A 26,963-nucleotide genomic window follows, 5' to 3' on the forward strand; every position below is an offset into this window, starting at 1 on the left:
CTTTTTGCATATTCATATTCACTTATAATTTTACTTATTTGTATAATTTTCTTTTCTTTATTTCAGGAACATTTTAGTGGATAAACCAAATGACCAATCTTCAAGGTGGTCTTCAGAGAGCAACTATCCTCCCCAGGTAAGAAGGTAGCTCCTGATACTATTGAGAATAGGCATTTAATTGACATCAGTTATGTGGAATTCATTAATAACTTATTCAGTCTTTGAAATTATGAGATAGATTATTATTTCCTCTTTTTTTTGTTTGTTTAAGTGTTGGAAGAGTTTTTATTTCGTAGTCAAATGCAGTGTGGAATTTGATGAAATGCAGACTTTTTACTTCTGTCTGCTGGAATATTTCTTTATTTTTATTTTTTTTTTAAAGATTTTATTTATTTATTTGACAGAGAGAGATTACAAGTAGGCAGAGAGGCAGGCAGAGAGAGAGAGGAGGAAGCAGGCTCCCTGCTGAGCAGAAAGCCCGATGTGGGCTCGATCCTAGGACCCTGAGATCATGACCTGAGCCAAAGGCAATGGCTTAACCCACTGAGCCACCCAGGCGCCCACATTTCTTTATTTTTAAAGATTTTATTTATTTTAGAGAGAGAGGGCTCATGAGCAGAGGGAGAGAGAGAGAGAGAGAATTTCAAGCAGATTCTGTGCTAAACACAAAGTGCCTTGCAGGGCTCAGTTTCACAATCCTGAGATCCTGACCTGAGATGATTAAAGAACTGGGTGCTTAACTGACTGAACCACCCAGGTTCCCCTTTCTGCTGGAGCTTTAAAATGTAATATGTATTTTTTCCACATTACTAATGATGCAAAATTAAGTTTCTTGATACCTTTTGAGGAAAATGTTAATGGAAAGAACTGGTTATGGTGCCATTGCTGTTTTGAGCAGTAACTGATCTGAGTGCCAGTATGAGCAGAGGTAATGACTTCTATTGTATTTAGACTCCAGTCATTTTGTAAATGTTTAAGGAAATGTTAGTAAGTTGAACTTTGACTCAGTAACTCAATGACTGCCTTTTAGGGAAAATAAACTTGATATAGTTTGCTATTTTACTAAAGTGGTATATTTAGGTGATGTCAAGACCATGAACTAAGTAACTTTCCTTGACAAGTAGTGTCTGAGGTCATTTCAATTTAAAAATAGTCATTCTTTCAGTTATATACTTTAAGCATTGAAACTTATTATGTCCATCTCCTTGAGGAAATGAGTGCTCTGATAGGTAAAGCAGATGGGTAAGTAAAACCTACTTTTTTATTCTAGTGTAATTTTTGGAAGCCTAACCTCTATACTTATTTTTCCTTTTACATATATAAATGCATATATAAATATGTATATATGCATACCTTCTTTGGATCACGTGGTATTTAAATGTTCTATTGCAGGGGCACCTGGGTGGCTCAGTCAGTTAAGTGTCTGACTCTTGGTTTTGGTTCAGGTCAGGATCTTAGTCAGGATCTTGAGATCAAGCCCTGAGTCTGGCTCTGTGCTCAGCAGGGAGTCTGCCTCTCTCTCTCTCTCTCTCTCTCTCTTCCCTTCTGCTTCTCCCACAGCACATGTGCGTGTGTACACGTGCTTGCTCACTCTCTCTCAAATAAATAAAGAAAATCTTTATAAACAAGTAAATGTTCTAGTGTAAAGTATACATCCAGAGAATATATATTCATGCTTTTTATGTATGTATAAGGAATAATATCTATTTATTCATTAACTTTCTTTAGAAATATAAGACATCCATGACCTTTTGAAACCTCTTGTGAGCGCCATCTTATATTTGTCCTCTGACTCCTCCCCAGTAACTATAATTTCATGCTTTGTTAAGCATTTTCTTACTGTATTATATATGTATGTTTATACATGTGTTGTGATTTAGGTTTTATTTAAGATTTAAGCTTTGACTTTATGTAAACCTAAATTGAATCACTCATTTTAAATCTTGATGTGCTTTTTTTTTGCTTTACATATAATTATACTTTCTTAATTTTTACTACTGTATAGTATTCCAGTATATTAGCATGCCAAAATGTGTTTAACCATTTTGTAGTTGATAGGCTTTTCAGTTTTTTATTGTTTTTTGCCATTATGACTAGGCTGCTATGAACAATTCTGTATGTTGTTGTCTCCTGGTACACATGTACAAGATTTTCTTTAGGATATATGCCTTGGAGCACAGTTGTTGGATCATAGGATATATGTATGTTCAGATAATGCAAAACTTTTTTACAAAATGGCTATATGATTTACTCTCACTGACAGCTTATGAAAGTTACTGTGCATTGCATTCTCCCCTTCACTTCTATGGCTCATTTTTAGGTTTTACCAGTCTGTTAGATCTTTGCTTATAACTCACTATGCTTTTTATTTGCATCTTCCTGTTTATATTCAAGCCTTTTTGCATGTGATGGTGGGCTTACATTGTGTTTGTTGTTGGTGCATGACCCCCACCCACTGTGCCCTGAGGTTGAATGCATTGTGTTTTTAATCATGCTTTTCTTACTCACATTTTCATTTTACTTAAATTGAGCCCTCAAATTGGTGTGTGTTTGTTTTTACTCAGTTGTTTTTATGTTTTACCAAAGAATTATATATAGCTTTTTTATTATTAGTGAAACTGTGGTAACCTCTTTACTGTGACGTTATCTTTATTTGTTGTGGAACAGTATTTTGAAGGCAGTAGTATTTAATGTGTTTTTACTTATTTATTTGCTTATTCATTCAAAACTTACTTAGTAAGCACCCACGAGGTACCAAACGTTGTAGCAGTGAACTATTGTCTTTCCTCTTAATGAGCCAAGAAATACCTTAAACCAATTAATATTCAGTGTGGTAAGTGCAAGAGTAGAAGTTACTTGAAGTTTTTATGATTTAAAAGAGACTAAGTTTCATGGAATTAAGTAACATGAATCTGTTTTTCTTCACTGTAATTGTAAGTCATATGTAACTGGAGTTCCGTGTAGCCAGTCTCAAAGAACAGCAGTCTTGCTAGAAAAATATAAGAGTAATTTCAGTTTTTACTTAGTTTTGTGAGAAACTGCCATATGAGATGGAATGGGTATAGTTTTAATATGTAGATATGTAGCAAGTACTCTTGTTCTCCTAGTGAATGTGAGCTAGGTCTATAATACTAATTCCAGCCCTCCTTCTTTCTTTTTTTCCGAAACATATTCTGAAAATTACTAAAAGGGCTGAATTTTTAAAAGATGCCGACAAAAAGTTTATGAAAGCTAGACCTGAAATTGATTCATTCTCAGCATAATTATAAAACAGAATGAATCCCTACCTCTGGGGTTACTGTGGGAAGAGTTGCATTGGCAAATTACTAAAGGAGAAAAGGAAGAAAACCATCCTTGAGAGGTTTCAGCCGTGTATTGTTGCTTGTTTATATTTGGTGATCAGATTCTTAGTACTTGGCTATTCAGGAGACCTTACTGTGTGATTTTAGTTTTGGGTTGTTCTGGATGTATGGCACTCTTTTAAGCTTCTCAATAGAAGCAGGTGCAGATCCTCTCTGGAGATAGTTACCTTTTCCTGAGGCTTCAGGTAGTCTCCATAAATCATTACTCACAAACACAAAGATAACCAAATGTACAAGGAAACAAGGTACCTTTAGTAAGAAGTAGGAAGGAAGTATAGCAGAAACCTGCAAAAATGTTAGGTATAGGAATTAAAAGTACTAAAAAATACCAGAATTAAGAATTAACATAACTGTATTTAAAGAAATAAAAGATTGGGGCACCTGGGTGGCTCAGTGGGTTATTAGGCCTTTGCCTTTGGCTCAGGTCATGGTCTCAGGGTCCTGGGATGGAGCCACACATCGGGCTCTCTGCTCAGCAGGGAGCCTGCTTCCCCTTCTCTCTGCCTGCCTTTGCCTGTTCTCTGTCAAATAAATAAATAAAATCTTTAAAAAAAAAAAAAAAAGAACTGACTGGAATGTTAATCATATCTGTCATAATTCCTTCATTGCAGTCCCTGGATTAGTGTTTGACTGACTGTCTGAGAGAAGGTTTGGTACACAAGGGACCAGAAATTATGCCTGCAGTACCTTCTCACCTTTTTGTCTGTAACTTTCATTCATTCAGTTCATTATGTACAAATTTAATGGCTGCTGTATCTCGGACTCTCTTGTAGGTATTTGACTAAGGAAAATCAGTGAGATATAAGTAGGACACAATCATATTTCTGGCCTCATAGAGCTTATTTTTTGAGGAGAGAGACAATACGCAAAGTAAATAATGTGTTAAGAGGTGAAAAGTGCTATTGCAGTAATCCTGGCAATAATCCTGAAGCTTTTGACTAGGTGGTGGTTGCCCAGGTGAGGAAAGCTGACTGTGAAGGCACTTTGAAGAACGTGAGATCATATTATACATTTTTAAGCCTTTTGCTAATACATAAGCAAATACAAAAGATGAATGTTGCCTCTCTTTTCTCTTCTGACTGGGTATTTGACAAGGAAGAAAAGGTAGGAGAGTTTTGCTTTTATATTTTCTCTTAACGTTTCATATGCCTTCTGTCTCTGTCACATACTGTTGTAAATCGTCTGCCATGGACTCTATGGAAACTAGGGTCAGAGAGTTCACCTCTTAGAATTGTGTTTCTTCATTCGTAAAAATAAGGCTTTAAGGTTATCGTGTACTCTTTAAGTGTTTTATTTCGGGATTTCTAAATTTTGTATTATGTGGAAGTTTTTTTCTGAAGGTGCTGGGTAAATGGAAATATTACTCTATTACTAATTAACATCAAATCTTTTTTTTTTTTGATAGTAGAAATACTTGTTTTGTATCTATCATAGAGTCATAGGACTCCTTTCATTCTACTTTGTGTTGTGGTTCGTTGTTAGTGTGTGTTTTCCTCATTAGAGTGTAAGATCCTTGAAAAAGTAGCATTCTGGGGGCGCCTGGGTGGCTCAGTGGGTTAAGCCATTGCCTTCGGCTCGGGTCATGATCTCAGGGTCCTGGGATCGAGTCCCGCATCGGGCTCTCTGCTCAGCAGGGAGCCTGCTTCCCTCTCTCTCTCGCTCTGCTTGCCTCTCTGCCTACTTGTGATCTCTCTCTGTTAATTAAATAAATAAAATCTTTAAAAAAAAAAAGTAGCATTCTGTTTTACTAATTTCTGTATTTCCCTTTCAGTGGTGTCATGACAAAGCTGGGAATTTTGTGTTTGCTATGATTAAAAAAAAAAAAAAGAAAAAGAAGTATTATGTAGAAAATCAGTGTGGTTAGGAATTAGATTCGAGTCTGATTTAGATGTTTGAATTGTTATGCAGTGTCCTAGCAGGCAGGCACACATATCACATTAGTAAGTAATTATATTTATCTAGGAATGAAATACAAGTATTTTTCTTTTAATTTATGTCTATTGTTTTTTCCAAATAGCTACTAAGTTGCCAGTACATAAATACTTACTAAGGGTTTTAGACCTAACTACTTAATAAATGGAACTGTTAATATTTATTTTGGCCTTGGATGCTTTATTATCTGTTGATGTGTAATAAATTACCCCAAACTTAGCAGTAAAAAACAAACATTTAGTATTTCATTCTGTTACTGAGGGTCAGGGATCTGACAGTGGCTTAGCCGGGTGGTTCTAGCTCAGGGTGTCCTTAAGGTCGCAGTCAAGGTGTTGGCCAGACTGCAGTTATCTCAAGGCTTGCCTGGGAGGCATTCACTTTCCTGGTTCTCCAGCTTGTAGATTGCATATGGTGGGGTTTCTCAGCCTCCATAATTATGTGAGCCAGTTTCCACAATAAATCTCTTATATATCTTTCTATATATCCTATTTCTGTTCTGTTTCTCTGGAGTATTCTAATATACCAACTGTCTCCCACTTCCATGGTTTCCCAACTTTTACTTTCCTGCTGCTTCTGGTGTGTCTACTCTGCTAGTGCACTTAGCCCCATACTAAAAGCTTTGGAGCAAGGACCTGCTTCACAGCGTTTTGGCTCCCCTTCTTTCTGTGAGCATGTACTTCCCACCAGAGTTTGCCTCTGTGCACTCAGGTATTCTGTATCTTCAGATATTTCCTTTTTAAAAAAATCATATCAAGGTTTGGGGTACCTGGGTGGCTCAGTGGGTTAGGCCTTTGCCTTCAGCTCAGGTCATGATCTCAGGGTCCTGGGATCGAGTCCCACCTCGGGCTCTCTGCTCGGCAGGGAGCCTGCTTCCTCCTCTCTTTTTCTCTCTCTCTCTCTGCTTGCCTCTCTGCCTACTTGTGATCTCTCTCTGTCAAATAAATAAAATCTTTTAAAAAAACCCCACCATATCAAGGTTTTATTTTTTTTCTTTTTCAGCCAAGAGATTGTTTAAAATGTCTAACATCTAGAGATACTTCAACAAACAAGAACACTCATTGCGGCAGAGATTTGGGAAGAAGGGTACCTATACATTCTGAAATCTGAAATTAAAAATTAGAATTATTACAATCTTTTTGATTAATACCTGGCAAGGGCCATTGATATTGAGAGTACCTTTGTCCTACTCAGTCCTTCCCAGGACTCTGCCTCTTAGAAATAAGAGGATAAGTATGTTAAATGTACATAATTATTTAATACAGCAATTCTTGCATAATGTAGTTCTGGGGAGAAAAAGAATACCTATCTGTAGGGGAAGGCTAGAATACATTTTTCGTGGGATATTGTTAAGCATTTAAATAAAATGATCTACTAGTTAACTTGGAGGGATTTCTACCGTAAAGTAAGAAAAGCATAATACAGAGAAACACCTACAATAAGATCCTATTGTTGTTACCTGAATAACAACTCTCTCTCACCAGTATGTATGTATGTAGGGTAGGTAGGTATACATGTGGTTATATATGTATATTTGTATTTGATGCAGTGAGCCCAGATAAAGATAGGAAAGGACACATATCTGATTGTTAGCATTGGTGAGAGTAAGAGATGAGGAAAGAAAAAGAGAAAACAAAATCAATTACTTAAATAGTTATGCTCATTAAAAACAGCATATATGATATTCCACTTATGTAAAGAATGTGTTTGTGTGAGTTTGTACATAGAGTCTTAAACTGAATTAGTACCAAAATGGTGGTGGTGGTTATATCAGGATAGTGGATTTTTAATTTCTTTTAAATTTCATTCTTACACTTTTAAAATCTGTTTTTAAGTTTAAATTAAAGCCATTTTCATTGTGATAGGGCACACATATTTTGAGACTTAATGAGAAAACACTGCTTTTAATTTGGAATCATCTGTGCTGGTAGGAAGTAATTATAGCATGAATGAAAACCCCCTAAATACTTTAAGATAGTAATTGCACCCTTCTCCCTCATCAGAATGTTTTGTTGTTGTTGTTTTAATTTTATTTATTTATTTATTTGACAGAGAGAGAGATCACAAGTAGGCAGAGAGGCAGGCAGAGAGAGAGAGTGAGAGAGAGAGAGAAGTAGGCTCCCTGCCGAGCAGAGAGCCGATGCGGGACTCAATCCCAGGACCCCTGAGATCATGACCTGAGCCAAAGGCAGGGGCTTAATCCACTGAGCCACCCAGGCGCCCCCTCATCAGAATGTTTTATCAGAGTTACTGACCCTGCCACGGGAAACCTGTTTTTCAGTGTCACTGGCAAATATCCTGGCATTGGTAGCAACATATGTCTTGATAATTCCTTTAAGAAAGATCAGATTATAACTCTTCTAAAATTATAAGCTTCTTCTGTGGTAGTTTGAGTAAAAGTATGATTTTAGGTAATAGCCTTTGCTTTCTGGGGCCAGACAAGGCAGTTAAAATATTTAACAAACAACAAGTATTCTTTTTTTCCTATAATCTAAACAGATCAGAGAAACATTAGTGATTATTTAATACAGTTGGGGTGTGTGTGGTGGGTTGGTAGGTGTATGCTCTCATTTTTGTAGTATATTTAGGTTTTTCTTTCTCTGTTGAATCATAACAAGGATACTATCAGGAAATTTTTTTGAATCTTTTTGATTAATACCTGACATATACAAGGAAATACAAGAAAATATATGCATTTCAGTATAATTTCTAGGATACCAGTAAATTTATCAAGGGTCTTAATGGTATTTTGTCCAAATTTGTAAAAGGAGCATTGTTTATAGGGCATAATACATTTTTAATCAATGTATTATTAAATGTAAATATAATTAACTTGGTCCTTAAGCATACAGTATTCATTTTGAAAAATGCACACATAAATATAATTCATACCTCCATCAAGATATAAAATGTTTTTGTCCCCTCAGAAAGATCCTTTCTGTCTCTTTTTTTTTTTTCTTTAAATATTTTATTTATTTATTTGACAGACAGAGATCACAAGTAGGCAGAGAGGCAGGCAGAGAGAGAGGAGGAAGCAGGCACCCTGCTGAGCAGAGAGCCCGATGCGGGGCTCGATCCCAGAACCCTGAGATCATGACCTGAGTTGAAGGCAGAGGCTTTAACCCACTGAGCCACCCAGGCGCCCCTCCTTTCTGTCTCTTAACAGTGAATCCCTATCTCTCCCACCCTCTATCGAAGCACCGTCTGGATTCTTTTGGCATAGATTAGTTTTTACCAATTTTAAAATTTAATATAAACTGAGTCATAGAGTATATTTATACATGGCTTTTTTATGTGCAGAGTATTTTTCATGTTTATCCATGTTGTTGGCGTGTGTCAATATTATATTCTTTTCATTACAGAATACCATTCTCTTCTATGGATATACCATACTCTGGGGCTTTTTTGTTTTGTTTTGTTTTGTTTTAAGATTTATTTATTTATTATAGAGAGAGCGAGAGTGGGGAAGGGGACGGAGGGAGAGAGAATATCCAAGCAGACTCCTGTTGAACACGGAGCCCAATGTTGGGCTGTATCTAATGAACCATGAGATCATGACGTAAGTTGAAACCGAAAGTCAGATGCTCCACTGACTAAGCCACCCAGGCACCATAATTTGTTTACCCATCCTATTTATGAACATCTGCGTTGTTTCAGTTTTTGGTGATTATAAATAAAGCCTTTATATGCATTCTTTTTGAAGACTGTACAACTAATAAGTATTTTTTTATTCTTTTGGGTTTATATCTAGAGATAGAACTGTTGCACTGTAAGGTAGGAGTATATTACTTTCTATGAAATCATCAGACTCCCAGTTGCTTCACAGCCTCACCAACATTTGGCATTGACAAACATTTTAATTTTAGTGATTATTGTTAGTGTGAAGTGGTTTTAATTTATAATTCTTTGATGACTGATTTAAGAACTTTTTTCCATTTGCTTGTTACTCATTTATCTTTTTGTGAATCATTTCTGTTTGATTTTCTTATCACTGAGTTGTAGGAATTTCTCACATTTTTTCTGGGTATAAATTCTTAGTTATGTATTACACATATTTTCTCTAAGTCTGTGGCTTGCTTGTTCATTTTTTAAAGGATTTATTTATTTATGTATTTGAGAGAGAGAGAGAACGAATGCATGTGCACGGAAGTGCCAAGTGAGGGGAGGGGCAGAGGGAGGGAGAATAATATCCAAGCAGACTCCTGCTGAGCATGGAGCCCAACAACTGGTGCTTGATTCTCAGGACACAGGAGATCATGACTTGAGTCTTAACATAGAGTTGGACATTTGACCGACTGAGCCACCCAGGCACCCCTTATTCATTTTCTTAATACTAACTTTTATAATTTTTAAAATAGCTATTAAGGTATAATTAATGTACAACAAACCTCACATTTTTGGGGTACAGTTTGAAAACTTAATCCATATACCCTAAAAAATATCACCACACTTAAAATATTAGGCATATCTACTACCCCAGAAGTTTCTTATATCTCCTTTTAATTTATCTTGCCTACCTCCGTCTCCATCTCTAGGCAACCACCGATCTGTGTTCTTTCATTATTAATTGATTTACATTTTCTAGGATTTTATTTAAATGGAGAAACATAGTATGTATTTCTTTTGTCTGATTTTACTCAAAGATATCTTGAAATTCATCTGTATTGTTTGTATCAGTAATTCATCCATTTTTGTTCCTTAGCTGAATTCTCTTTTAATTACACATCAGTTTGTTTCTCCTATTACCTGTTGATGGACATTAGATTGTTTCTAGTTTTTGTTACAAATAAAAATGCGGTAAAAGTAATGTACAAATATTTATGGCTCTAATTTGCATCTTAAAAATGATTAGTGATGTTGACTATCTTCTTGTATGCCTGTTTTGCCTTGCTTAAATGTTCTTTGGTGAAGTGGATATTCAAAGGTTTGTGCATTTTAAAATTTGGTTGTTTTCTTATTATTGAATCTTGAGTTTTTTTAACTCTTTATCAGTATAAACTCTTTATCAGATATTTGATTTGCAAATTTTTTTGAAGATTTTATTTATTTATTTGATAGAGATTACAAGTAGTCAGAGAGGCAGGCAGAGAGAGAGAGAGAGAGAGAGGAGGAAGCAGGCTCCCCGCTGAGCAGAGAGCCTGATGCGGGGCTCTATCCCAGGGCCCTGAGACCATGACCTGAGCTGAAGACAGAGGCTTTAACCCACTGAGCCACCCAGGTGCCCCTGATTTGCAAATATTTTCTCATCTTCTATAATACCACCTCCCCCTAGCTCCTACTTTCTTTCTCTCCTAATATTGGGGGGAATCTTTAGTAAGTATGATGCTGCCCATGGATATTTTATAGATGTCCTCTGTCCATTGAGAAAGTTGCCTTTTATATATAGTTTTCTGAGGGTTTCTAATCCTGAATGGGAATTGATTTTGTTGTTGTTGCTCCACACCTTAAAACCCTTTTGTGTTTCTCTGCTCCACCTGGAGTCGAGTACAGATTTCATAATATAGTCAGATATTACAGCTCTTTTCCAGCAAGATGGGCTGTCTGTTCCCCTCACCTATAAATCCTGACTGGCCTTGTGACTTGGCTTTGACTACCAGGAAATTCTATGAAAATGTTATTGCAATTTCTGAGCAAGGCCTCAAGAGGCCTTATAGCTCTTCTGTCTCTTAGAACAACGAGAGCACAATGCCCTGAAGAAAGCCTACCTGACCTCCTTGAGAATACAGTCCTGTGTGGAGAGGCTCAATTATCCCAACAGGGTTCAGCTTCCTCAGTTCCACCTCATACAAGTCCACTTCTCCAGCCAGTCTGCCTGCCACATGACTGAGTCCTGGTGCTACCATTGGAAGAACTGTCCATTGAACTCACAGAATCTTAAAACCTCATAAGTCACTGTTGTTTTCAGACACAGCCCAAGACATACATAGATATGGATCTGGACTTCTGTAGTCTTATTTCCATCTTACCTGTTTCTTTGCCAGTCCTTTCGATGAGAGTAAATGATATTCCCAGTTACTCAAATTAGAAGCTAAATCATCCTTGATACCTGCCTCCCCTTCCTACATCCAACTATCATTAAATTCCATTTATTCTGTCTCCAAAATACGTCAGAGCTGTCTAATCCTCTTCATCTCCATACCATTCTAGGCCAAATCTTCATCTCATCTCTTGCTTGAATTATTGTAACAATATCTAACTGGTCTGTCAGCTCCTCTGATTTATTCTCCACAAAGCAGTCTGTGTGTGTGTGTGTGTGTGTGTGTAAAGTTAATGAGATCTTGGCTTCCCATTATATTTAATAGATCGCACTGTGTTTATAATTCAAACTCCTTTTTTTTTTTTATTTTTTTTTTTTAAAGATTTTATTTATTTATTTGACAGAGAGAGATCACAAGTAGGCAGAGAAGCAGGCAGAGAGAGAGGAGGAAGCAGGCTCCCTGCTGAGCAGAGAGCCCGATGCGGGACTCGATCCCAGGATCCCGAGATGACCCGAGCTGAAGGCAGCGGCTCAACCCACTGAGCCACCCAGGTGCCCCTAATTCAAACTCCTTATAATGGCATAGAATGCCCTGGTGACGGCCTACTTCTTCAGTCCCATTTGACCTCGCTGGTTCTGTGTAGTAGGTTGAGTAGTGATCCCCTTGGAAAGATATATGGAATCCCAAAATATGATCTTTTTTTTTTTTTAAAGATTTTATTTATTTATTTGACAGAGAGTAATCACAAGTAGACGGAGAGGCAGGCAGAGAGAGAGAGAGGGAAGCAGGCTCCCTGCTGAGCAGAGAGCCCGATGTGGGACTCGATCCCAGGACCCTGAGATCATGACCTGAGCCGCAGGCAGCGGCTTAACCCACTGAGCCACCCAGGCGCCCCCAAAATATGATCTTAAGGTCTTAGCAGATGTAATTAACTTAAAGATCTCAAGGTGAGATCATCCTGGATCAGCTAAGGCCCTAAATCCAATGCGGAGCATCTTTTTTTTTTTTTTTTTTAAAGATTTTATTTATTTATTTGACAGAGAGAAATCACAAGTAGGCAGAGAGGCAGGCAGAGAGAGAGAGGAGGAAGCAGGCTCTCCGCTCAGCAGAGAGCCCGATGCGGGACTCGATCCCAGGACCCTGAGATCATGACCTGAGCCGAAGGCAGCGGCTCAACACACTGAGCCACCCAGGCGCCCCGCGGAGCATCTTTGTTCAACACAGAAAGATGCCAGGAAGAAGGCCATGTGAACATGGAGGCAGATAGCCACAAGCCAAGAACACCAGGAGCCCCTAGATACTGGAAGAGGAAAAGAAGGATCCTCTCCTAGAGCTTTCAGAGGGAAATGGTCCTGCCAGCACCTTGATTTCAGGCTTCTGGGTTCCAGAACTGTGAGAGAATAAGTTTCTGTTGTTTTTTAAACCACCGTTTGTGGTAATTTGTTAATGGCAGTTTGAGGAAACCTACAACACCCTCTGTTTCATCCTTTAAGCATCCATGAAGCACTTTCATTGCTAAACCTATCTAAAGCTGTAAAGTAAGTCCTACTACCACTGGCTCCCCTATTCCATTTTCTTCCTTTATATCACCCTATTCCTTGTAAGTTGTAATTATTTATATGATTAAAAAGGATTTTAAAAATCCCCTTTCTCACATTGAAAAAATATCTCAAGACTGAAATTGGGAACAAGTTTTGAACAGTAAAGTTTTTTATTGTTTGCTTAATTCTGTGGCTGAATTACAAACCATTGAGATAGTTCTTCGATTTCCTGTGTGTGCCTCCCGTTTTTGAAAAGAGATTGTGATGCATTATGTTTTATTTTAAAATTAATATATTGATACTTATATATTTAAAAGGTTGATATATAGTGTCATGGAGGAAGACCTTCCTCTGCACGGTGTTCCTTCTAGCTGGACTTAGGATCAAATTGCCGTGAGACAGATTAACAGGAGAAGAATCAAATTTAATCGGTGTACCTATGGGGAGTCCATGCAGACATGAAATTCCAAAGACAGTGAGGCAACAGGAAGGTTACATGAGCTAAGACAAAAGGTAGGTTCTAAGGATACGAAGGGGAGAAAGTTCAATAGCAAGAAGGTGAAAGGAGATGTTTGGAAAAACAAGGTTTCAGAGTTCTATAATTAAGTTCCTTAGGTAAAGGGGAGCCTCTGTTAATAACTCTTTTCCTGGTTCAGGCTCTTATTACCAGCTTAGCAGTTGAGGGGGAGGCTGAGTTTTTCCTGCATCTGCTGGGTTTTGATTACTTTTAACTCAAAGTAATCTTATGCCAAAGTGGCCTGTCCCAGGGCAGCCTGCCCTTGACCCTCTATGGTAGGTTCTAAAATGGGTTTTCTAGAATGTTGGTTCTAATGAACTTTATTATTATTTTTTTTAGCTTTTATTGCTATACCTACAGAAGTTATTTCTCTAAATTAAAAAATAAAAAACCTATTTAATTATGGGACAACACTCTTTAATAATAGCAGTACCCAGCATTTATGCTCAAGAGTTAGAAAAATGGAAATGATAAAATTTATGAATAAAGTTAAAATGTGATTAAACATTAAAAATTTTTAAATTTTTTATTGCGTGAGTATACCAAACTTACTTGACTGGTTTACCAGAACCTTTAGGTTGTTTCAATTTTTTTTTTTTTTTTTTTAAAGTAGGCTCCATACCCGGTTTGGGGCTTATAACTCACGACCCTGAGATTAAGAGTCACCTGCTTACCAGTTGAGCCAACCAGGTGTCCTGAACATTAAAATTTTTCCCTGAGGTGTGTTTGTATCAGACCACTGTGTTTTGTTTCACACTAGAGAGTTTACATTTTATTTGTATAACTTTTTTTTTTTTTTTTTTAAACAGAGAGAATGCACATGAGCAGGGAGGGGAGAGACAGAGGGAGAGAGAGAATCTTAAGCAGACTCCACACCCAGTGAGGAGCCCACCACAGGGCTCGATCTCCCAACCCCCGAGATCATGACCTGAGTCAAAGTAAGAGTTAGATGCTGAACTGACAGAGCCACCCAGGTGCCTTCCTATATAACTTTTCAATAACAAAACGTCTATTTGGTTATAAAATTATATATATACAAAAAATACTTCTGTTGGATTTAGGGTATTGTATATAGAGTGATGGATGGTGCACAACAGATTGTACAAAAATCCATTTTTATTAGTTACAACACTGTACCTAACCAGTTGTCAGGTGAGGCTGACTTCTAAACTGAGACTTCAAAGGATAACTGGAGAAAGGAGGAGAAAGGCAGGAGTGTGGGTTAATGAGGAAGACAGAGATGTTAATACTCCCTTGCTTACTTGTATAGTCTGTTCTCTAACATACACTTGTATTCCTAAGAAACTGAATTCCTCAAAAATCATATTACCATACCTATTACTTTGATATGGATAAAAAGGATCAATGATTAAAGAATAGCAATCTTAGTTTTTCTATGGAAGTTTTGATAATAAAGAAATTTTAATCACTGCTTAAGATGTATATAAGCCTGAACAGTTGCTGTGGTGTAGTGATTAAAGCCTTGGTCTGGCGTCAGTGAGTCAATGGAGATGCTTTTAACTTCAAATAACAGAAGGTCCTATGACAGTGGGTTAAACAAATTGGGTCCCTCCCGCCCCCTTCTTCCTCCCCAAGAAAACTAGTTAGGCAACTTCTGCTGAAAGCTGAGTGACTTTTCATTGGCTATCTCTTGAGAATCCCTTAATTTTTTTCTTCATGGTTACACAGTGGTTGTGGCAGTTGCTACTGTTCAAATAGCAAAGAGGTAGCATTTTTTTTCGGAAAGCAGAGCTTACCTCTGCTCACATCTCAGCATTTTGTCCTTTGGATGGAAGGTGGCTAGGAAGAACTCGGTTGGAAATGGTGGTTGGGTCAGCCAACCAACAATATCCGCCAGTCAGACTGATTTTTAATGTCACGTAGGCCATTGATTCGCATTGTAACGGTGGTCAAATTAATTAGCCTTTCTAAGTCAAAATTCTCTCATCTGTATAGTCAGGATAAAGAGGATAATTATTATTAATATACTACTCCTATTTCTGACTTCTAATAAAATGAGAGAATGAATATAAAAATCCAGGCAATGTGCCAGACAAAGGAGTTAGTGCTCACAAAATATTAAGTCTGATTTCATCATCATCATCATCATCATAATCTTTCATGTCAACATCAGCTTCATCCTCTTATTGACGTAAAAGTCACATAACATAAAATTAACCATTTTAAAATGTGCACGTCAGTGGCATTTGATACATTCACAGTGTTGTGCAACTATCTTACCTAGTTCCAAAATGTCTTTAGTCACCCCATAAGGACCTGTGGTACCCATGAAGTAGTCTCTCCATTTCCCCTTAACACAGCTTTTGGCAATTACTAGTCTGCTTTCGACCTCTATGGATTTACCTGTTCTGGATATTCTGTGTAAGTGGAATCATACAATACTGGATCTTTTAGTCTGATTTCTTTCGCCAAGCATATTTTTGGGTTTGTCCATGTCATATCATGTATCAGTGCTCCATTCCTTTTTATGGCTCAATAGTATTCTGTTTTATAGAATTACTTCATTTTGTTCTTCCATTTATTAGTTGATGGACTTTTGGATTGTTTATGCCTTTTGACTGTTGTGAGTAGCTCTGCTCTGAACATTTGTTTACAAGTGTTTATTGACCACCTTTTTTTTTTTTTTTTTTTTTACTTCTTGTGAGTATATATGTAGGAGTAGAACTTTATGTTTAACTCCTTGAGGAACTGCCAAACTATATTCTATATCATCTGTTCCATTTTGATTCCCACCAGCAATATCTGAGGGGGTTCCAGTTTCTCTATATTCTTGTCAACACTTGATATTTTGTTTTTCATTATAGCTGTCCTAGTGTGAGTGTGAAGTTATATTTTATTGTGATTTTATTTGATTTCCCTGATGATAAGTGATAAATCTTTTCATGTGCCTGTTAACCGTTTGTTTATCTTTCTTGGAGAGGGGACTATTGAGGTCCTTTGCTGGTTTTAAATTAGCTTGTATTTTTTTGTTGTTGAGTTGTAAGAATTTTTTGTATTTTTTGGATACTAACCCCTTGTTAAGTTTATTATTTGCAAATATTTTCTCCCATTCAGTGGGTAATATTTTCACTTTCTTGATAGTAACCTTTGATGCACAAAATGTTAATTTTTCCAAAGTGTAATTTATTTTAGTTTTTGGAGTCCTATCTAGGAAATCACTGCCAAATCCAGAGTCTCGTATTTACCCCTATTTTCATCTAAGAGTTTTAGAGTTTTAGCTCTTACATGTGGGTCTTTGGTCCTAAAGGATCGATTTTGGATCAGTTTTGGTCCACCTTGGGTTAATTTTCTTTGCATGTTATGAGGTAGGACCAACTACCAATTTTATTTTTATCCTACCTTTTTCATCTGTATTACCCATTATTAGCGTGAAGCCACTGCAACAAAACTTCTGAATCATTTTTCTGAATAGCTTTTTCTCCGTATACTCAACCAGTAGAAATTTCCTTTTTTATTTTTATAATTGAAACAGTCTACATAATGTAAAATGTGTGCCCTAATTAAAAATCATTTTATCCAGTGTGTAACAGGAAATCTTGAACTGCATTAGACATATGTATTGTAGGTCCAGGTTTTTTTTTTTTTTTTAAGATCTTTTTTGTTTATTTGACAGAGAGAAAGACAGGGAGCAGGAACACAAGCAAGGGAAGTGGGAGAGGGAAAGCAGGCTTCTGAGCAGAGAGCCTGACACATAGTGGATTATAGGACCCGAGGATCATGACCCCAGCCAAGGCAAGGCAGACACTTAATGATTGAGCCACCCAGGCACCCTCTGGTTTTTTTTATTTTAAACTTGACAGGGTTGGTTAGTAAATCTCTAAGTTAGTTTTTAAGTTTAAAATTTTATCACTAATTTTGAACACTGAATTTGCTATCAAGAGTATAGTTGTGGGTCCCTGGGTGGCTCAGTTGGTTGAGCGACTGCCTTCGGCACAGGTCAGGATCCTGGAGTCCTGGGATCGAGTCCCACATTGGGCTCCCAGCTCCATGGGAAGTCTGCTTCTCCCTCTGACGTCCCCTCTCATGTGCTCTCACTCTGTCTCTCTCTCTTGCTCTCTCTCAAATAAATAAATAAATAAAATCTTTTTTAAAAAAAAGTATAGTTGATGAGAAGATGTGATTGCTGCTTTTATAATCTAATCTTGTTTTATTTGGTAATTCATAGTCTGTTTATATCTTTTATTGAATGGCATACCTTCATTAGAAGTTATCTGATTAGTCCTTTTCTCCCCCTTCATCTGAAGTTCAGGATGATGTAGTTTGCTGGGGAAAAGTGGTGGTGGTATGGCAGCGTACAGATGGGCTGTGTCATACTGTTCTTTAGCATTAAAAACATAGTCTACCAGTGTAGGATGGATAGGACGGATCTTACGCATTCTTCAGCTAACTCTCCTAAGTTTTAACTTTTAAAGTTGTTTGTTCTAAACAAAGGAGGATATAATTTGGTTGCTTCTTTTTTTAGTACCTGATTCTGAAACTTGAAAGGCCTGCTATAGTCCAGAACATCACATTTGGAAAATATGAGAAAACTCATGTCTGCAATTTGAAGAAATTTAAAGTCTTTGGTGGAATGAATGAAGAAAATATGACAGAGCTATTGTCCAGGTGAGTTATGATTATGGGGAAGAAAAAGTTGTCTTCTAAACAAGCTACAGTCGTATTTTATCTCTTCATGACTAAATCTGCATGGTTTGATCTTTCTTTCAAGAGAGAAATGCATATTTCTACTGTGGTATTTCTAGTGCCTTATTTTAATATTGTGGCTTGAGTTAACCTTTTTTTAACCATCAGCCACAATTTAATATTGTTACTAAAGAAGAAAATAAAACTTGGGTGTTTTTTTCCCTACTAATTTCTCAGTCTTAATTTTGAACTATAAATGACCTCAGAAATATTTTCAGCTTTAATAAAAATATTTACTATAAAAATATAGACTCTAGGGAGGCCTGGGTGGCTCAGTCACTTAAGCATCTGCCTTCTGCTCAGGTCATGATCCCAAGGTCCTGGGATTAAGTTCCACATCGGAGGCCTCTTCTCCCTCTGCCTGCCACTTCCCTGGTTTTTGCTCTCTCTCTCTCTGACAAATTAAATAAATAAAATCTTAAAAAACATATGTATAGACTCTGTCCAAAACATTAAGATCGATTGCCCTAATCCAGAAACAATATTTTGAGAATATAGTATAAATTGGAGACTAAAAAGAGAAAAAGTATGTGACTCTATGTACCACAGTACCTGCCAGTTGGAAGGAGCTTAGTAAATTTGAGTTTTAAAGACTTAGACCATGAGGAATGAAAGTGTTAATTTGCCCCCTAGATAATGAAAAATCAGACAGTCAGTAACATGGACAAGTAAAGCCATAGTGTTTTAGAATATCTTTATGATATAATATGTGCCATTAGCATAGTGTTTGATAAAAGTAAATATTACATCGATACTGCATTTAAGTCATGAAAGTATGTTAGGATATAAGGCAATCTGAAGGTAACTGATACTCCTGTAAATACTTGTGTTTCAATCCTAGCTGTTTACGTAGAGAGGTGGTAAGGGTTTATTTTTATTTAGAATGAAGTGGGTACTATTAAACTAATGGAGTAAAAGAACATTAACGTCTTAATTGGAATTTTTAAAAACTTAATTGTTGGGCGCCTGGGTGGCTCAGTGGGTTGGGCCGCTGCCTTCGGCTCAGGTCATGATCTCGGGGTCCTGGGATCGAGTCCCGCATCGGGCTCTCTGCTCAGCGGGGAGCCTGCTTCCCTCTCTCTCTCTCTGCCTGCCTCTCTACTTGTGATCTCTGTCTGTCAAATATACAAATAAAATCTTTAAAAAAAAAAAAACTTAATTAACAGGCTCTAATACTTGGCTTAAGTTGTCAGAATTGAAAGTGAATTATTTTTAAATTTTTTTCTTACTGCTTATATATATGATGTTATATTCAGTTATACACTAAGGTCACTAGTTTCTATTGCACATTTCCATGCACTGTGGCCACATCCTGTAATTAACGCTGAACATGTTTCATTAGCCCTCATATAGTTAGAACACAGTTATAATGCAGTTGATGTGAATGTGCAAGTTTTGACCTATATTCTCATTATTCTGATGTTTGACTACCCCCCCCTTTTTAAGATTATTTATTTGTCAGAGAGAGCACAAGCAGGGGGAATGGCAGGCAGAGGGAGAAGCAGGCTGCCTGCTGAGCAAGGAGCTGGATGCAGGACTCAGTCCCAGGACCTTGGGATCATGACCTGAGCTGAAGTCAGATGCTTAACCAACTGAGCCTCCCAGGCGTCCTTTTGATGACTCCTTTACATTTTCTTGGTCATGTATTTTGTTTAACCTTAAGATCTGAGTATGATTTATGTTTTAGTGTGTTTACTAAATTATGAAGTCAAATTTGATAGCCTATTTTTTTTCCCACAGTGGCTTAAAGAATGATTATAACAAAGAAACATTCACCTTGAAGCATAAAATTGATGAACAGATGTTCCCTTGTCGATTCATTAAAATAGGTAAGGTTTTTAGCATTCTGAAATAGAAATAAATTCTTTATACCATCAATCAGCAAATTACAGCCTGTGGTCTGAATCCTTTGGAACTCCTGTTTTTTATAATAGGATTTTATGGGAACACTGTCACACTCGTTATTCACTGGTTGTAATGTCTGTCTTGCATTTGCTCTACAAACGAGTTGCAGGAGACAAAATGTTTACTGTTTGGCCCTTTGCAGCAGAAGTTTTCTGTTCCCTGCTTTATAAATCTGTAAGTGACAGTTACTTCAAGTGGAACCTTTTCCAGATATTTTTTCGTTTGAAGGTTATCTTAGAAGGTTTAATGAGATAAGTGACTTAGTTCAGCTTTGATTGTTTTATGGAAAGTTTATCAAGTTATTATAGAGCTTAATATTCTAAACTAAATACTGATGAATTCCTTAAGGAAGTATATTATGTTATTTTCTGTTTTTCTTTTTTTTAACCCTCCCCCCAATTCTGTTTTTTCTTTTTCTTTTTCTTTTCTTCTTTTTTTTTTTTTAGTGAAATGTTGGGCAAACCCATTAAACTAATTATGTGGCCCATAATATGGTACAATGGAAGATTTGAAAAATACTACCTAAGGCATGTATTTATTTAGCAAGTGTTTTAGCTTAAGACAGTATTGTAATGACTCCTCAGCATTAGTATTTTTAGGGTTATTTTGCTTTTCTTCAGGATTTTTTTTTTAAGGTAGAAAAGTTGAAGACTTGACTCAATTTGCAGTCTGCATCTATGTTGCATAGCTAAAAGTATTATGTTAAAATTAAAGTGAATCAGATCCTTCAACAAATATTAATAAAAGCCAGAATATTAATATAATGTGAAAATGTGAAAAAGTCCTCTTTTGGAACAAGCAGTGTACTTCGTACTCATTTTTTGCCAACGTATCAAGAGGTGGCCTGTTCATTTCATTGACTCAAATAGTTCTGTTGGGTAAAAAGAATATCTAAGGTCTTACTAAGGACTACTATAAAAGAAAAACTACTTTGATAATAGTTGGGCTATCCATTGTGTTACTTTTTTTAGACTATGGTTTCTTTTTTTTCTTTTTTTTTTTTTTAAAGATTTTATTTATTTATTTGACAGAGAGAGATCACAAGTAGGCAGAGAGGCAGGCAGAGAGAGAGAGGAGGAAGCAGGCTCCCTGCTGAGCAGAGAGCCCGATGTGGGACTCGATCCCAGGATCCTGAGATCATGACCTGAGCCGAAGGCAGCGGCTTAACCCACTGAGCCACCCAGGCGCCCTAGACTATGGTTTCTATTGTTACAATAAATAATTGTAAATAAAAACCTGTTTGCTGTTTTCCTATGAGAATTTATGAACAAGCAAATTTTTTTTACTAAGTTTAACTCTTGGTTGCTTTTTTTTTGTACTGAGTACTTCTTTCCTCAGTATGCAGACCACCCAGTTCCTACAGACCCTAGCATAGCTTTAGTAGTTGTGCATTTGCATATTTCAGATGTAGAAGCAGTGAGATGTCTTATATTTTTCTGTAATAAATTTAGGTTCTATTAAATTTTAAAGTACTTATTCAACGTGTTTTGCTTCATCACACAAAGTGAAATTTCTCTTTCTCTTTTTATGTTCAGAATCTTTTATTCTATTTATTTTATTGTGCTTTTTTGCTTTTTTGCGCAGTACCTACAGTCATTGGTTTACTTTGAAGGAAACTACCTACTGCTACTGCTTCTGTAGTTCTCAGTCTTCTAGTATTATTCATTATAAGTATGAGTAGATGTCTGTTTAGGGAAGTTGTGTGGTTTCTTCCCTTAAAAAATTATAAAATTATAAAAATTATAAAATTATCTCTTCTGAAAAAGTTAGACATTCAGCTGCCTAAAGATAAGAAATTGGACTTCTTTCCAGCCTTTCTGTCAGCCTTCAATTACAGAGCATAATGATGTCTTTTACTTAACCCTGGGTTAGTTTTATGGTTTTCAGGCAAAATGTTAATTGGAGCTTTTCAAATAATTATAGACACTTACTAACTCATTTTATATCTAGGATATTAATATTTAGATAACTTCATATTTCTTCTCTGTTAAAAGATACTAATAGTGGTCTGCTGTGTGCTTGCTTTCTAGTCTTCTTAACATTCTTTTGATACATTTTCTTTGAAAATAATATAATGTGAAAATGTGAAACTCAAAGCCTTTATGTTAGGTTAGTATTTTTAGTTTATCACCATGTTTTCTTAAAAAAAAAATCATTCTGAAAAAGTACTTGAGTGATGTGTAGCTCTCTCATTGGTGATTTAGCAGATATATGTTTACCTTCTTGGGATAAATTGTTAGAATGACTTAGATTTCTGTGGATTTTTTTCGATTTTTGCAGACTGGATGGTTGTGGGGGCTTTAGGGAGAAACTTCAGCTCTGGCTGGATTTGGCGTGCATTCTGGATCCTTAGAAGTATTTTGAAGTCTAGAATGAGTACTAAGTCTGGGAGGAGTGCCGTAATGGTGGCCCTTTATGAAGACAGATGGAAAGTTGATATTTTAAAAAATGTATTACGAAGAGGAAAATTAATATAGTAGTAATAACTCATAATAATAGCTAATATTTATTGATCACTTACTATGTACCAGATACTGTGCTAAATGTTTTGTGTACTCACTAATTCTGTAGTAAAATAGATGTATCCTTTCAGAGTGCTTAGTCTTGAATTTTTAGGATCTTTCAGAACTTTGAAATTCCTAGCATCTTCTAATACCTGTTTCAGCCATTTAGATGAGAGTTTTCTAAGTGATACTGCCAAAGAACACTGAATATGCCACAGAGGCATTTTTGTTGTGTTGAGATGTTGACCCTGCTTTGATCCTAGAGTATCAGGAGCCTGCAGCCTCATACCCATATTTGCCATAAAAATATTACCACTTTTGGGGGCACCTGGGTGGCTCAGTGGGTTAAGGCCTCTGATCCCAGGATCCTGGGATCGAGCCCCATGTCGGGCTCTCTGCTCCGCGGGGAGCCTGCTTCCTCCCCTCTCTCTCTCTGCTTGCCTCTCTGCCTGCTTGTGATTTCTCTCTCTCTGTCAAATAAATAAAATCTTTAAAAAAAAAATATTACCACTTTTGGGATGCCTGGGTGGCTTAGTGGGTTAAAGCCTCTGCCTTCAGCTCAGGTCATGATCTCAGGGTCCTGGGATCGAGCCCCTTGTTGGGCTCTCTGCTCAGCAGGGAGCCTGCTTCATTTCCTCTCTCTGCCTGCCTCTGCCTACTTCTGATCTCTGTCTGTCAAATAAGTAAATAAAATCTTTTAAAAATATATTACTACGTTCTACACATGTCATTATTAAAAAGAAAGAGAGGCACTGATCCTGATCATACTTGTGTCTGATTGTCCAATGAGGAAAATTGGCAGTTGAACTGTAGGATACAAACTCTTAGCTTTAGGATTCGTATTAAGAATTTTTAGTCTTTATTTGAGGTGGGAACAAAGATCTCTTTCATCAGGAAGCAAAGAACATGTGTCTGGAGCTGCAGTTCACATTTAGATTTGACATATAATGCATAGTATATCTATTTGCATTATTGAAGTTATTAATGTCACAGAAATCATTTGTAAAATTTGAAGTGGGTGTACATCACTCTGCTTATTCTGTATATATCCCTTCAATCTGCTAAAAATTAATTGTGCTTTTCATTCATCTTTAATATATGGTATTCTTGTGAGATGACTTCCTAATTAACCTCCCTCTCAACATTGTTCTTTGAAAGGCTTTAAGAATTACAATTAATATTATTTTAGAAATATTTCTGTTGGGCCATCCAGTATGTAGGCAGAATCTTTCTAAAAACACAGTTGCTAAAATAGTTTTTAATGAACATTTTTGAGTGCCCGGGTGGCTCAGCTGGTTAAGCAACTGCCTTCAGCTTGGGTCATGATCCCAGTGTCCTGGGATTGAGTCCCACGTGGGGCTCCCCCTGCTCTGCGAGGAGCCTGCTTCTCCCTCTACCTCTACCTGCCACTCCCCCTGCTTGTGCTCTTTCTCTCTCTCTCTCTCTGTCAAATAAATAAATGAAATCTTTTAAAAAAGGGGGGGATTTCATTTATTTATTTGACAGAGAGAGAGATCACAAGTAGGCAGAGAGGCAGGCAGAGAGAGAGGGGGAAGCAGTCTCCCCGCTGAGTGGAGAGCCCAATACGGTACTTGAACCCAGGACCCTGAGATCATGACCTGAGCCGAAGGCAGAGGCTTAACCCACTGAGCCACCCAGGAACCCCAAATGAAGTCTTTTTTTAAAAAGTGAACATTTTACTGGACTTGAATAAGATATAATAGGAGGAGTTTTTCCTCCTAATCTTCTTGAACATGGACCTGGAACTTGAAATTCCTAACTGATGTCTGGTTATACTTAGAGACTATGTTCTTTTGGCCTTGGGTTTAAAATCCTATGTTAGGGTTCATTGGGTGGCTCAGTCAGTCAAGCATCTGCCTTTGGCTCAAGTCATGATCCCAGGGTTCTGGGATGGAGCCCTGTATCAGGCTCCCTGCTCAGCCCAGAGTCTGTTTCTCCCTCTGCCTCTTTCCCACCTCACCCCCCCGGGGGCCCCATCCCAGCTTCTGCTTTCTCAATCACTCTCTCTCGAATAAATAAAAAAAAATTTTTTTAAAGATAATTTGGTATTCATTCATAAAACTTTCTGAAATTTTTGTTGTTTGTACGTGTAAACTAAGAGCCGTATTATACATCCTGGAAGTCTGTCATATATGCTAATGACTGGTTGCTACTGCCTGTGTGTGTCTTCACTCACACAGATAGAAAATCATTTGACACACTTATGCTCCTCATGATTATGATATGCTAAAAGAGAACAGCAGACTTGGAAATCAGGTCTGATATCAGGTATGGTGGCTATTCTACTTTGATACTTAAAACTTGACAAGTGTCAGTTTTTAAAATGTAATTATAGTATTCGTTCTGAACCATATTAGTGTTATATTAAAATCCATTGGCGGGGCGCCTGTGTGGCACAATTGGTTGAGTGTCCAACTCTTGGTTTTAGATCAGGTAATGATCTCAGGATGGTAGAATTGAGCCTACGTTGGGGTCTGCACTCAGCACAGAGTCTGCTTGAGATTCTCTCTCCCTCTCCCTCTGTCCCTCCCACTCTTGCTTGTGCTCAGTCCCTAAGATAAATAAATCTTTAAAAAAAAATTCTTTGGCTTGTCTTGCACTTTTATCCATGTGTGGTTTTCTGACATCATTCATTATTCATTTAAGAATATGGCTCACTGAGTTATGCAGATCTTCCAGATGTTGAAACATTTTATTATGTAATATTTTTTAAAAACATACTCATTAATAGATCAGTACCAGTCTTACAGGAAAGTCTTAATTGCCTGGAAATAGTTAAATTTGCAACCTTGGATACCAGTTTTGGGGGGGGGATATTTTTTAAAGGTTTTATTTATTTATTTTTAATGAGACGGTGGGGAGGGGCAGAGGGAAAAGGAGAGAGAGAATCTCAAGCAGACCCCCTGTAGAACACAGAGCCCAACAGGGGGCTCAGTCCCAAGACCACGAGATTGTGACCAGAGCTGAAATCAAGTTCAGATGCTGAACTGACTGAGCCATCCAGGTGCCCCAATTCTTCAAAATTGTGATTTTTCCTTGAAAGCTTGAACTTTATTCTTTTCTTTTTTTTTTTTTAAGGTTTATTTATTTATTTGACAGACAGAGATCACAAGTAGGCAGAGAGGCAGGCAGAGAGAGAGGGGGGAAGCAGGCTCCCCACTGAGCAGAGAGCCCAATGCGGTGCTTGATCCCAGGACCCCAGGATCATGATCTGAGTTGGAGGCAGAGGCTTTAACCCACTGAGCCACCCAGGTGCCCCTTGAATTTTATTTTTGGCAACAAATACTGTCTGTTGTTTTCTTTTAAATGACAGGTAAATATCTGGCCTATACTCCACATTAAATAATCATAAGTGATCTGTCAGTTTTTCTTTTAAAAGGAAGTTGTATCCTATTAGGGGTCTTGCATGGGGGAAGACAAATAGCTATTGTAGCTCGAACAGCTATGTAGATTCTTTACCTTGAGATAACCATTATGCTTTGGTATGTAGCAAAAGTACTTTATGCGTACTTCCCATTGTGTCACACAGAATGTTAAAAAGATGTATACCTAATGATTAGGATTTATTAAAATTTTTATTGCATCATTAAGGACATTCTTAAATGAATTGCCCCCCCCTTTTTTAAACTCCAAGTATATGTTGGCAAGGAATACAACTTAATCTTTACTGTATTAAGAAATACTAGGGTGCCTGGGTGGCTCAGTAGATGAAGCAGCTGCCTTCAGCTCGGGTCATGATCCCAGGGTCCTGGGATCAAGTCCTGCATCAGGCTCCCTGCTAGGTGGGGAGTCTGGTTCTCCGTCTCCTTCTGTCTGCCACTCTGCCTATTTACGCTCTCTCTCTATCAAAAAAACAAATAAAATCTTAAGAAAAAAAAGAAATACTGATATATTTTCATGGTACTACTAAGATGCTAGAAGTTTTACTCACCATTGCTTTTGCACCATGACTGCAAATGTCAGTACAGTTTAAAAAGGGGAAGGAGTCCTTGTCTTACTAGAAAAAATGGTTTTGACCACTTGGGAGCTCCTGAAAATGTTGCAGGGATCCCTAAGAGGCAGTGTATGTTAAAGACCTGTACTCTCTTCTGTCATTACAGATGTGAATTGTTATCTTCATCCTACTGTAAACTCTTCTCAATCCTTAGATTTTTAGATTCACTCTTCTGCTTCAATAATTTACCTTTTTTTCTCTTATGAATACCAAACTTATAATTACTGTATATTTATTTTCTTTCAGATATTCTTGTGTTACTGACTTTTTAATTTTTTTTGTTATTTTTTTGTACTTTTTAAAAAATCACCTTGTTCAATTACATGAAAGAAGAAAAATGGATATGGGACACCTGGCTGGTTCAGTTGGTAGAGGATGTGACTCTTGATCTTGGGGTTGTGAGTTTGAGCCCCCTGCTGGATGTAGAGATTACTTAAAAAATAAAATCTTTTATAAAAAAGAAAAAATTGGATATATACCACTGAGACTTTGATTGAGATTACATTAA

General features: G+C 37.1%; 1 protein-coding gene across 4 annotated transcripts in view; it reads left to right on the plus strand.

The window, feature by feature from the left end:
* Nucleotides 1-26,963, plus strand: part of MKLN1 (muskelin 1) — a 335,662-nt gene that overhangs the window by 205,047 nt on the left and 103,652 nt on the right. For all 4 annotated transcript variants that reach the window (XM_044246581.1, XM_044246580.1, XM_044246579.1 and 1 more), the window contains 3 exons: nucleotides 67-136; nucleotides 17,811-17,953; nucleotides 19,772-19,860. In XM_044246581.1, the coding sequence (XP_044102516.1) occupies nucleotides 67-136; nucleotides 17,811-17,953; nucleotides 19,772-19,860 (302 nt within the window). The remainder of the gene's footprint in view (nucleotides 1-66; nucleotides 137-17,810; nucleotides 17,954-19,771; nucleotides 19,861-26,963) is intronic.

The sequence above is a fragment of the Neovison vison genome, chromosome 4 (assembly GCF_020171115.1).
Source record: "Neovison vison isolate M4711 chromosome 4, ASM_NN_V1, whole genome shotgun sequence".
Taxonomy (NCBI): domain Eukaryota; kingdom Metazoa; phylum Chordata; class Mammalia; order Carnivora; family Mustelidae; genus Neogale; species Neogale vison.